At 44.5% G+C, this 12,850-nt stretch overlaps 1 protein-coding gene across 6 annotated transcripts in view; it reads left to right on the plus strand.

The window, feature by feature from the left end:
• NOVA1 (NOVA alternative splicing regulator 1) overlaps positions 1–12,850 on the plus strand; it is a 635,377-nt gene that overhangs the window by 518,001 nt on the left and 104,526 nt on the right. For 5 of the 6 annotated variants that reach the window (XM_078659424.1, XM_078659420.1, XM_078659421.1 and 2 more), the window contains exon 4: positions 2,986–3,057. The exons of the other annotated variant lie outside the window; for it this stretch is intronic. In XM_078659424.1, coding sequence (XP_078515550.1) covers positions 2,986–3,057 — 72 coding nt within the window. The remainder of the gene's footprint in view (positions 1–2,985; positions 3,058–12,850) is intronic. 6 annotated transcript variants of the gene reach the window in all.

Here is a 12,850-nt window from a genome sequence, read left to right on the forward strand (position 1 = left end):
AGTGTCCAACAATAGGTGGAAGACTCCACAATGCTGATGACGAAGAGGGGGTGGTTCATTTAGCATCTTCCCTTATATGTTGGCCACTCTTGAAGGCAAATAAAGATCTCACTAATGTAATGTCCAAAGTTTGTTGAATGCCCTAGCAGCGATTAGTATTTTTATTTATTTTAATGTTGTTACCGCCTGCCTGAATTTGGTTACAAAAATAAATCTATTCATGTGATCATCTTTGTCTTTAGGGGAGACAAGGGAGTCTATTTAGGGCAAGCCTGTTCACAAGCATTCTTGAATATTCTCTTGGGATATCCTCTTTTAACAATACATGCAATCAAAATGCAAATTCCCTTAAAGAATCTTTCTTACCAGTACAGTTGCAAAGACCGTGCAGGTTGTAGGAAAAGTTTCATGGGTGATTGCTGGAATATGTAATTATTGAGATTCTTTGCGTTGACTTATTGTATAAAGTGGTCCTAACCATCCCAGAGGACCTGAGACCACATGGACAATGTTTGAATGGACCTTTTGGGGGAAGCAAAGGAAAGAAGACATTTTACTGAGAGTTCCTCATTAATGGAAGGAGCTCTTGACAAGCAACTTGAGATGGCGTTGAAGGCAACTCCCAGTGCACAACAGGAATTCCCACTCTGCATGTTGTTGAACGCAGGGTGCCATGTTTCATATGTCATCAATTTGGGCGAATTATGTATCCCATAGAGCTACATATGAGTATTTCTCTTCCTGGAGTTAAGTTTAGGAGGGTTCTGGTCTTCCAGCGATGGACAGTGGAGAGGCAAGATCTGGGTTTGAGCCAGTTTCAGCAGAAAGTGAGAGTGCCATCCTCGGAGTTATAACAGGTTAGGAAGAAGGTCTAGATGCAACAAGCAGAGGCCTGAGGTAGCTGTTTAAAAGGATTGGAGAAAACATGGAACCCGCTGGACACAGTAGTTGGGAGGATAGAGGAAATCCAGTCAAAAGACTAATGCTAAATTTCAATATCTCTGAGGCATCTTAATAGTGAAGGGTGATCAGCTGTATGAAAAAAAATTCTAGAAGTAGCAGGATGGCAACTCCATTCTTGTCCACTTTAGTTTTAGAGTGCTGAGTGAAACAGTAGAAGATTCTGTGTCATGTAATGTGTGAACGCTCATCTAAACCTCACAGAGGAACTGCTGGCCGTCAATACAGCCACTGAGTTAGGTGAATGCAACATTAGTGATCTGATTACTCAGTGGTGGTCCATCAGCCATTGCTCTGTAGTTGTTTGGATTGTTTAGCTAAGCATGGACTTCTTTAGGAGAGACCTCATGTAGGTGCTTTTCAAGGGCCTTGTGTAGATCCTCTTAACCATGGAAATGTCAGCGATAAAGAGAGAAGTAGTGACAGACCTCCAAGGGAACGTTGGTGAGCAAGGGTCTGCTTGCTTGTGATCCTGAATTGCAGCTGTAAGCAACAATTGGCAGGAAGCCTGTGTTGTATAGCTGGATAAAGAATGATAATACGCAAATGGAGGGACTGTGGCAGAGTCTGGGAATGAGGGTAACTGTCAAAGTTTGTCAGTGCATTGCAAATCAGAATCTGTCTTTGCGTGGTCAGTCAACGTGTTGCAGTAGTCTTTGCAGACTTTTAATACTCAGACAAGTTCCTTAAAAGTTCCTCCTAGAGACAACCTGAGTATGCAAGAGAAAAGGAAAAATGTCAGCATTTTTTATTGATGATCCATATAGACTTGAGTTGTCAGTGTATATTAGAATGTGTGCATGTGTTCTTTCATTTGTGGTCCAGAATGAGGTTTTTAAGTAAAGTGTAAGAAACTGTTTAGTAAACCGTTTGAAGCCCTGGGAAGTAGAATGATGTTACTGGGATTCTGTACTGTTGGGGAACTGATGGCATCTGAGTTGCAGAGACTGAAGGCGGGGTGTGCATTTTCCATCAAATTGAAGGCTTCTGAAGGCTGTGCGAAGCCTTCAAAAGGTTGTCCTGTCTGAAATAGGTCGGAGTTCTCCAGCAGCAGGTCCTTGCTTCATGACAAATGGAGCAAGTGGGAAGCCAGGGGGGCGGGTAATGCCGATGATTCTTAGACAACATGACATCTAGAGTAATAATATGTAAACACTGGTTGGCGGGGTGGCAAGGACACTGTGGGCCCTAATGCAAGCATGGAAGTATGCTCCATCCCTGGAGCGTTAGTAAAAAAACAACCACTAATGAGGGTCAAATGAGCCTGTTACACACATGCTGGACCATTCCTAGCTACTGCTGAGATTTAAAGATATTGATGTGAATAAAAGCAAGCTTCTGAGTGCACATACGTTGAAACGATGCAGCTTACTGTAGGCAGGAGGGAAACAACGGAGAAGAAAGGTATCCAAGGAAGCCATCAGGCTAGGACATCATTATTGACTCAACTAAGTGGGTATTAAAACTTAAGACTCGAATTCTAATATCAGGGTATACAATTCAGTTCATCCTTATGTCTAACCTACCGTAGTTGGACCATTTGTCTTATACATGCTAATTTCTTCCATTTAACACCGTAGTAGGGTGTTGTAGTAACAACTAGTGTCCTGATCCCAGCTGTAAATCTGTAAATTCAAATTGCACAGTTTCTGTGACGTGATTTTTTAAAGAGGAGTTTTAAACCTGCTGATTGATCACCTCCATCGTTCTTTAATTTCATTAAAAACGTCACTGTTGAAAGCCTTATAGAACCTGTTTCAAGTCACATTTTCTGAGACTCATTTTTTAGAAGGAACAATTGTTTCACACACTTGATCACTTTTATTGGCATAAAGTAAACATCTATCGTCTAAATCTGTGTATAGCATTTCAATCTCTCACAATGCTATTTGTCAAGTTGATTAGATATAACAATTAATTATTTTTAGTGACATTTGTACTTGTTTTTCATGCTGTTCATTTTTGTTATTTTCAAAGTGTTTATTTTAAAATGGTTGATTTGCTCATGCCCTGCTTTATTCCCAGACATTGCCATCTTCACCAAGTAGCCCCAAGCCCTCTCCATCCGATCCCATGACCACCTCCAGAGCTAATCAGGTACAGTATCATTTCATCTCTACCATTCGTTTCTGGGGCAGCATGGCGAGGCGAAAGCATTGTGTGTTTTCCATTTACATACCTGCACCCATCCCCACAGCACCTCTAAACTGCTGCATGCCTGGCACTCAACAGCTATACCACCCCAAAGCAGTTACAGTTGGTCGTTTAAAAGCTAGCTATTTGAGAGGATGATGCATTTCTCAGAGTAACGCATGTTTTGGTCGAATTCTTAAGCAGTCTCTGTACAGACTAAGCAGATACGTCCTGTTAAAGGGAAGATGGTCAGCGGTATTTCCCAACTGTGTAAGAAGGAAGTAGTATCCACCTTGAGTAACAACATGCAATTTGGGTCAATGTTAATTGCTGAGAGCTGAGGCACAGCAAGTACCTGTTAGAGAAGGTAAGTAAACTGCAGAATGTCCAACTGTGAACATGCTTATATTGCAATTTACAATTTTTCTGTTTTCTGTTTTCTTTGCAAAGGAAATGACACCTATATACAATATCTAACAATTGGGGCAAACGATGTGCGTTTGCCTTGGGAACATATCCCCATCCTGTCTTTGAAGACTTTGTGATGGATGGAGGGGATAACGCACACTGGATCTAGGTTAGCCTGAACTTGAATCCAATATTTCTCTAGGAACCCATCTGAAGTGATGAAATCTGCTTGCTTCTGGTTTAATTCACACAATCTTCTGCCCCTTAGTTCAAAGAAGATCTTATTAGGAGCCCTGACCCTTGGGTCTTTTTGGTGGCGTTAAACTGGTGAAATTGCCACCATCTGGCTTGTCTGTCTCTGTTTTTGTGATCATTGCTCTAGTCCTGCATGTTATTGATATGAGTGTCTGCTCTTTTTTCAAGCTTGGCATTTTCTGTGACCTATACATCGGTGGGTATACAGATGATGGAACTCTTCGTTTTAATGCCCTTATTCCTTTGGGGCATACTAGCTCTGTCAGTTGGTTTGATGAGTACAAACGGTTTGCATCACTTCTGCTTTCAGGGAAGTGCCTCTCAATCTGATGCACGGTTTGCTAAGTATGCTCTGGGCAATTATTTTGGCTAATTTTTTGGTCGTCTGAGGGATAGGAGTGCAGTTTCTGTGAAGACATTCTAGAAGTTTGATCTTCTTGACGCATGTTTTGCAAAGGGCGAAAAATCTTTAATGGGTCGTCCATATTTAATCATTTCTATGTCTTTCTTTGTTTTCCAGAAGGATATTTGTAAATATCGGAATGACTGTGTTATTCTGGGCATTGAAAATAATGTGGTGGTGGCCAGAATGTAATAATTTCTTCCAGTTCATCCTAACCTGAGTGAATCTTGTTTTAACATATTGGATCCCATTCACAAAGTTAAATTTACATGCGTAGATCTACATATACGCCAATGAGTAACTCTCCAATTTTTCGCTGTTCACATTTTCTGAGTGGAAATTTACACCTAGGTGTAAACTTGCATGTTTTCAACACAGTCAAATAGAGGGTGGCACCTCCTATGACTGAATTTACAAGTGTAAAGTTAGTATTAGTAACTTTTCATATGTTGGAGGAGATCCCCACCTCAGGAGCGGAGATCTCCCTAGAGGAAAGAATAGGGAAATGTAATGAAAGTTCATTTTTTAGATTAAAAACAATTAATGTTTTTGAGGAACTAATAAAATAAAACGTTACAACACATTACATCCTCTAATTAGAATTGAATTGAATATTAAAAGTTTTCTACTATATTAATTTAATTTATAAATATTAATTTAAAATAAAATTGCTCACCCTCACTCCATCAACTCCAATGCACCAGACCTCCTCTTTCTCACCGAAACCTGGCTCAATCCCACATCGGCACCGGACATCGCCATAGCCATCTCTACTGGTTACAAAATGCTGCACCAGGACTGACCCCATAAACCAGGCGGAGGACTCACCATCATCAGAGTATATATATACATTGAATATGTAAGGGCACCAAGATGTATGCAGTGCAGGGCATATCCCCTTGGTGCAATTACATACTCTGCAGTGATTATTGCAGGGTATGTAATGGTGCCGAGGGGTATGCCCTTTAGGGCATTCCTCTTGTCGCCTTACATAATCGCTGCAAAGTATGTAAGAGTGCCAAGGAGTATGCGTTACGGTGCCAAATACCAAATGCACTTACTGTGCATACCCCTGAAAGCCATTACATACTGTGTAGTAACCACTGCATAGTATGTAAGAGCGCCGAGGGGTATGCACTGCAGTGCATTTGGTAACTGGCAGCGCTGTTTGATTTCTTAGTGCAAAATGCATCCTCGCATCCATTTTTGGATGCATGGGTTCATTTTGTGCTAGGAATTTAGTACCAAATGCCCATTCTGCTCTGTCCCAGAATTCTACAAAATCTTGCAGAATTTTAATGTAATTCCATGGAAATCCGCACAACCAAATTCTGCCACTTCTGCCCACCCCTATTTTTTTTCCTCTCAGATGACACCATCACCACAAAGACAAACTTCAAACAATGCATGACCAGCATGGTAAAATGGATGAAAGAAAACTGCCTCAAGCTCAACATCAAGAAAACTGACATGCTGCTCTTCGTGAGTAAGAGCTCACCATGGAACTCCAGCTGGTAGCTCGCTGAATTACGAGTTTAGGCTTCATCCTGGACACCAACCTCACCATGAAGTCCTAGGTAAACGCTGTCACCTCCTCATGCTTCCACATCCTCCCCATGTTATGTAAATTCTTCAAATGGCCAATTGCGCGCCGAAGACGCACCAAAGACAAGCCCGTCAGCGCCCGTCCGCGCCAGTACGTCGCCTCTCGCCAGGGACCCTGGCTGTGACGAGTTGGCTGGATTTACCTATTCCAGGGATATACTTTTAAGCCTTAATACTTTATCAACATCTTGTATCAAGACACTTCCTCAGCACATAAGGGGTGCTCTAAAATGTACCTGTGGATATACGCTCCCTAAGCCCACTGCACTCCCGTTTTTCACTATCACCCGCCCACAACAACGACTGTTGATAGCGCAGCTTAATATTAGATCATTGGCTAAACATCATATGGAAGTGCACAACTTAGTTGAGGAATATTCACTAGATATCCTGTTTCTTACATAGACTTGGCTCCAAGATGACATGAATACTGTCATCAACTTGGCCACTCCATCGGGGTACTCTACCTACTCTCTGAATAGACAATCCAGGGGTGGAGGTATCGCGGTTATAGTCAAATCGCAATACCTATGCCGATTTACCAAGATGGACATTGAGGGAAGCGAATGCGCCCGCTACAGCATTAAGATAAACCCCCATTTAACGCTGTCAGGTATCCTGATATATAGACCTCCTGGACAGGATAGTAGCTTCATCAAAGCCCTTGTAGAAACAGTATGTTCTTTGACAATAGGGACTGCTAACTTTAACATCTTTGGGGATCTAAACCTCCATTTCGATCTCATTACAGACAATAAGATTAGCAGCCTATTAGCCGACCTTGCCGCATTTCAACTCCGTCAGTTAGTCATGAGCCCCACTCATCGGGGAGGTCACCTTTTGGACCCCATCTTTTCTAATCTAGATGAAGTCACGGTAGAGGTGCCTATTCCAATTCCCTGGTCTGACCACATGTTGGTTATTATGTCATTACCCATACACGACCCGTCTAACATGAGCAGTGCCCATCGGGTACTCAAACGTCCATGGCGAAAACTACACCTCGAAGATTTCTACACCCTGCTTAAAGCTGACCCCCCTGCAGTAGGCGGTGACTCCGAGCAGGGCTACGAGAACTTCTGTACCTGGCTTTCCCAAGCCCTGGACTTACTGATCCCGGCTGACTGGATCAGAGCTCGTTCTCAGGAGTCCAGCCCGTGGTACAATGAGGTGCTTCCATAGCAACGGGGCGACATCTCGCCCCAATCGATCGCACTATTTAGTTGTGCCGATCTTGGCAATTAATTCCAAAACATGCTCCATTTTCATCTTTCTCCTTGTACTTTTTACTAATTTTTTTAAATTTTAGTGTGCTTTAATTCCACAGGCGGAGTGATCATGCAATTTCCTAGGTTTCTAGTGCTCCCACTGTGCCCATCCGGACCTCTTCGAAAGAACACGACATACGCATTTCTTCATTCATGCGCAGTGTTTATTTCATCAAAACCCAATGCATTTCGTGCTTTGAAAGCACTTCTTCAGGGGTCACTACAATCAAATAGAAACAGTCTCCAATTAATACAATCACTGTAATTGCACTGTTTGTTTTGTGCTCGAAATTTTTCACAACGTTATGCGCAAACCGGTTATTATTATTTAAATAAACAACACTCTTCCTTTCTGCCAAACCATCAACAGCTTGCATTTTGAACTTAAAACAGAAAATTCACACCCTTCATTCCCTCCTGGTTAAGTCACTCTCTCCCAACATGCTATTACCACCCTCATTCTTCCCCATATTTATAACAGCCTCAGTGCTTCATGCCCCATTTAACATCTCGCCTTGTTTGTTTGGTTAGTTAAGCCCTGTACCTTTACTAAACATCTGCTCTGAAATATTGTTTGCTTCCCTCGAGAAACATTTAATTTCTGCTAGCTGTAAACATACCTGCTCTGATCTGTTAAAACATTCCATCCTCCGAGCGTCTTCAAACCAGTCTTATCTTCGCCCCTCCCTTCCTCTCACTTAAAACCCTTTCTTTCTCCCCACCCACTCATCACACTGTTTGTGAATTTCGCGCTTTTTTCAACATTGCAATTACTTCCGCCTACTGCTGTTGCATCGAAAAAACTACATTACCCATCAGGCACTTCTTAGCACCTTAAAAGTGCAATGAAATTCTCATGAATTTAAAAACCGTTTATGTGTTGTGAACACAGCTGTTACTCATGATATAACTAACCAAACAAACAAGGCGAGATGTTAAATGGGGCATGAAGCACTGAGGCTGTTATAAATATGGGGAAGAATGAGGGTGGTAATAGCATGTTGGGAGAGTGTGACTTAACCAGGAGGGAATGAAGGGTGTGAATTTCCTGTTTTAAGTTCAAAATGCAAGCTGTTGATGGTATGGCAGAAAGGAAGAGTGTTGTTTATTTGAATAATAATAACCGGTTTGCGCATAACGTTGTGAAAAATTTCGAGCACAAAACAAACAGTGCAATTACAGTGATTGTATTAATTGGAGACTGTTTCTATTTGATTGTAGTGACCCCTGAAGAAGTGCTTTCAAAGCACGAAATGCATTGGGTTTTGATAAAATAAACACTGCGCCTGAATGAAGAAATGCGTATGTCGTGTTCTTTCGAAGAGGTCCGGATGGGCACAGTGGGAGCACTAGAAACCTAGGAAATTGCATGATCACTCCGCCTGTGGAATTAAAGCACACTAAAATTGAAAAAAATGAGTAAAAAGTACGAGGAGAAAGATGAAAATGGAGCATGTTTTGGAATTAATTGCCAAGATCGGCACAACTAAATAGTGCGATCGATTGGGGCGAGATGTCGCCCCATTGCTATGGTGTTACAGTCAAAGAGTGCTTCCTGGGCTTGGCACTCACCGGTCAGCACGAGGCTATTAAAGTGGAAGAATGTTTGTAAGTGTTAATAAACAAAAGGTGTGCATCCTGTTTTGAAATGTGAACAATGAGATGCTTACCACTCTTAGGAAAGAATGTAAACTAACTGAACGTAGATGGAGGAAAGCGTACGACCCGGTTTTAAAATCCCAATACTTGGCCGCACAAAAGAACTATCACAGAAATATCTGTAGGACGCGAGCCCCCTACTAGGCCAATGAGATCAGAATTAGTCAGAACCCCTCAAACTATTTTTAAAATTCTGAAGGACCTTAGCGCCAAAAAAGCTGCTGTGGCGACGACTGCTTCCTACATGCATTGTGAAAAACTGGCCTCCTTCTTTATAGATAAGGTACGAACTATCTATAGCTCCTTTCCAGCCACTCCCGGTCTAATCTCCTCTAATATCGGGCCAACTAATAAACTTATGACTATATCTGACTTAAGTCAGGATGATTTTCTCAGACTCTGTAGGAAAATCAAGTCGGGCTCTCCTGCAGACCCTCTAAAGCATGCCCATTTCAGAGAAGCTTCCACGCTTATACTCAACCACCTTCGACAAATCATTAATTCATCGTTTAAATCTGCCACTATACCCACTAGATGGAAGCAGGCATGGGAATCTCCCATTATTAAAAAGCCCACGCTAGATCCCACAAGACCGGAAAACTTTAGGCCTATTTCACTGCTTCCCTGGCCAGCCAGAGTGGCCGAGTCCCACATGAATAATATTCTAACAACATTTCTCTGCTCAAATACCACTCTGGACGCCTCCCAGCATGGCTTCCGTGCGGGCCACAGCACCGAAACAGCGCTCCTAATTGTGACGGAACGTCTTCGGACCATCATGGATTCCGGCCAGACGGCAGCGCTGATTCTATTAGACCTCAGCGCTGCCTTCGACACGGTCTCACACGAGGTATTGCTGTATCGACTGGAGGCGGCAGGGATTTGTGGACAGGCACTGGACTGGTTCAGGGCGTTTCTGGCCGGAACGTCCTTCCGAGTCTCCACCCCCCCGTTTCTATCAAAGGAACGATCAATTGAGCAGGGAGTACTCCAGGGATCTGCACTCAGTCCGACGTTATTTAATCTTTACGTCCAGCCACTGGCTGAGGTCGCCAAACGGTGGGAGCTATCCATAGTCTCATACACGGACGACACTCTGTTAGTGGTGTTGCTGAGTGACTACTCAGGGCTGAGTGCTTCCAATTTTAAACAGGGCCTAACAGCAGTAACCAACTGGATGACATGTAACTACCTACAGCTCAATGCCAACAAGACTGAGGTCTTGTTGGTAAGAAAGGATGTCTCGGCCTGGGGAGATAAATAGTGCCCTGAGATTCTCGGGAACCCTCCCGAGCCTAAGAGTGAGGTAAAAAACCTTGGAGTTTGGCTAGACTCCTCTCTTAATTTTATCCTTCACACTAAAAAGGTTGCCGCCATGTGTTTCGGTATTCTTCGGAACCTTAAGCCGATTTAAAAAAAATTTGACCCACCCGTCAGCTCATAGTGCAGTCTTCCATCCTTTCTTGATTGGATTATGTGAGCTCTCTACTTTTAGGGGCTAATCAGGCTGAGGTGGGAAGACTGCAATGAGTGCAAAACGCGGCAGCCAGATCCTTGATAGGGCTCCCCCGCTTCCACTCAGTCTCTAATACCCTTACTAAACTCCACTGGTTACCTGTGGAGAAGAGGATTCAATTTAAGACCCTTTGTTTGTCTTTTAAAATCCTGAAATCCGCATCTCCACCCATGTTCTGTCCCCTTCTGACCACTTATATCCCTCGGCGAACCCTGCGTTCGGAGGGTCAGCACCTGGTAGTGGTTCCTCGAATAAAGCGCTCGCGGATGGGAGGACGCTCTTTTCGCTATCTTGCGGCAAAATTATTGAATGCCTTACCACTCCAGGTACGCGGCTTAAATGACCATCTGACGTTTAGAAAGGCCATCAAAACCTATCTTTTCTGATAGACTGCTCTGTTATGTTATAGCTGCGAGACCATTCCTGCGGTAGCCGATTCTCCTGCTTTCTAAAGCGCCGGGACGCCCCTTAGATGGGGCAGCTGACCCATCTAACATAACATAACACTAGACACCAGACGTACCATCACACGGGCCCTAATCACAAGCAGAATGAACTCCAGCAATGTGCTCTATGCCAGAATCCCAACCCATTTTCTTTTTTTCTTTTTTTTTTTTAAAAACCTTTATTTGAGCAAGCAAAAAGGTACAAGGATGGGCCTACAACCACACGGGCCAGCCGCTAAAGAGGAGTAGACACATATCAGATATGCCCGCAGAGGTAACCGTCAATCAACAATGCAATACTCCACATTACATACAGGACCAAAACAGGTTTTATATATGAAAGAACAAACATACAAAAAGGCGAGAGTGTATCACTGAAGGTCAGCCCAAGGGACGTAAGGGGGGGACAGCAGCGGAAGTGCAGTAGCAATATCCTAAGCACTAAGGAGTGCGGAGTGGGGGGGGGGGGGAGGGGGGCAGAGATCAGGAAGAAGAAGGGGGGAGAGCCGGAGACACCAGCTCAGTCCCTATATGAAGATTCCGGGAACGCTAGCCTAAGGAGATAGGGTAATCTCGATAGTGTCCACAAGGGGAGGAGTACAAATGTCGCCACGGTATTCGTTCCATTGACCCCACACCTTCACCCATGCCCTGGGTCTGCCCCTGGCCACATAGACAGTTTTCTCACGGAACATGGACCAATCCATGTTATCCTCCCATTGCGAGAGGGCAGGGGGCCTGGAGGCCCCCCAGAGTTGCGCAATGTCTCGCTTTGCAATCATATAGCCCAGGGTGGCCCATCTAGTCTGTGCCACCGAATAATCCGTGGGCTCCCAAACATTCAAAAGACAGCGACGAGGTTCCGGACGCAAGGATATCCCTGTCACCACTGTCATCAAATCAAGCACAGCCACCCAATAAGCAGCCACCATCGGACACTCCCAAAGAATATGCAGGAAAGTAGCACGCAAACCACATCCACGCTTACACAGTCCATCGGAGGAAAAGCCCATCACCATCAGTCGCGGTCCCGTCACGTACACTCGATGAAGGATCTTCAATTGGACCAGACGGAGTCGAGCCGGTATAGCCACCTCCTTCGGAGAGGAGAGGGCCGATTGCCAATCCTCATCATCAAGTTCCAACCCATCTCCCATCCACTGTTCCCGAAGTCGGGTCAATAGGTCAGCCCGATTGTTAATCAACTTTTTATAGATCAGGGAGATAGTGCTATCAGGAAGATGTTCGTCAAGGATACGGTCTTCAAGTGGGGAAGAGTCAGGCGGAATCTCACCAGGAGCAAACACCGAAACCAAAGCGTGCCTGATCTGTAAATAACGAAAGAATTCCCGACTACTCAGGCCGTAGTCAGCCTGGAGAGCCTGAAACGGGCGCACAGAACCCTTAGAGTATACATCCCCCACTTTAGAGATCCCAATCAAGTCCCAACGGTCAAAACCCTTGGAAGACCAAAGACCGCCCAGTCGTTCCGAAGCATAAAGCGGCGTTGCCAACGTCAAGCGATCCTCCCAGCCCAGGCTCACATTCGCAGCACGCCACACCGTCAAAGCAGTCAAAGTAGGTCCCACAAGATGGCGCCCAGCGGAGCGAGAATAGAGCACTCTATTAAAGTCACCTCCCGGAAGCTGAAGTTTATCCATCTCAAACGCCGGATTACGACCCGGAGAGAACATAGCGTGATTAATAGCGGACAGATGGGAAGCCCAGTAGTATCTCTTAATATCGGGGAGCGCCATGCCCCCATCGTACCACGGGATGGAAAGTTTCGCGAGAGCAATGCGCGGTCGCCCATCCCAAATAAGTTGCCTCTGAAGGCTCTCAATCTCCCGAAAATAGGTCTTGGGGATAGGATCATAATAATTCTGGAGAGCGTAGAGAAACCGCGGTAGTGACATCATCTTAAACAGGGCCGCCCGACCCAGTGGAGACAGGGGAAGTTTGCGCCAGCGGGCAACGTCCAAACGGAGCCTAAGCAACGGGGGAAGAAGATTACGATCATAACGAAGGGACGGGTCCAAGGTAACAAAAACCCCCAAGTATTTGAAACCATCCCGGACCACCTGAAGAGGAAGTCTACTCGGCAACGGAGGCAAAATACCAGATAAAACGTATACACAGGATTTAGACCAGTTGATGACGAGGCCTGAGTTAGCGCCAAAGGACGCAAGAACGTCAA

This window comes from Lissotriton helveticus, chromosome 9 (assembly GCF_964261635.1).
Source record: "Lissotriton helveticus chromosome 9, aLisHel1.1, whole genome shotgun sequence".
In the NCBI taxonomy this organism is placed as follows: domain Eukaryota; kingdom Metazoa; phylum Chordata; class Amphibia; order Caudata; family Salamandridae; genus Lissotriton; species Lissotriton helveticus.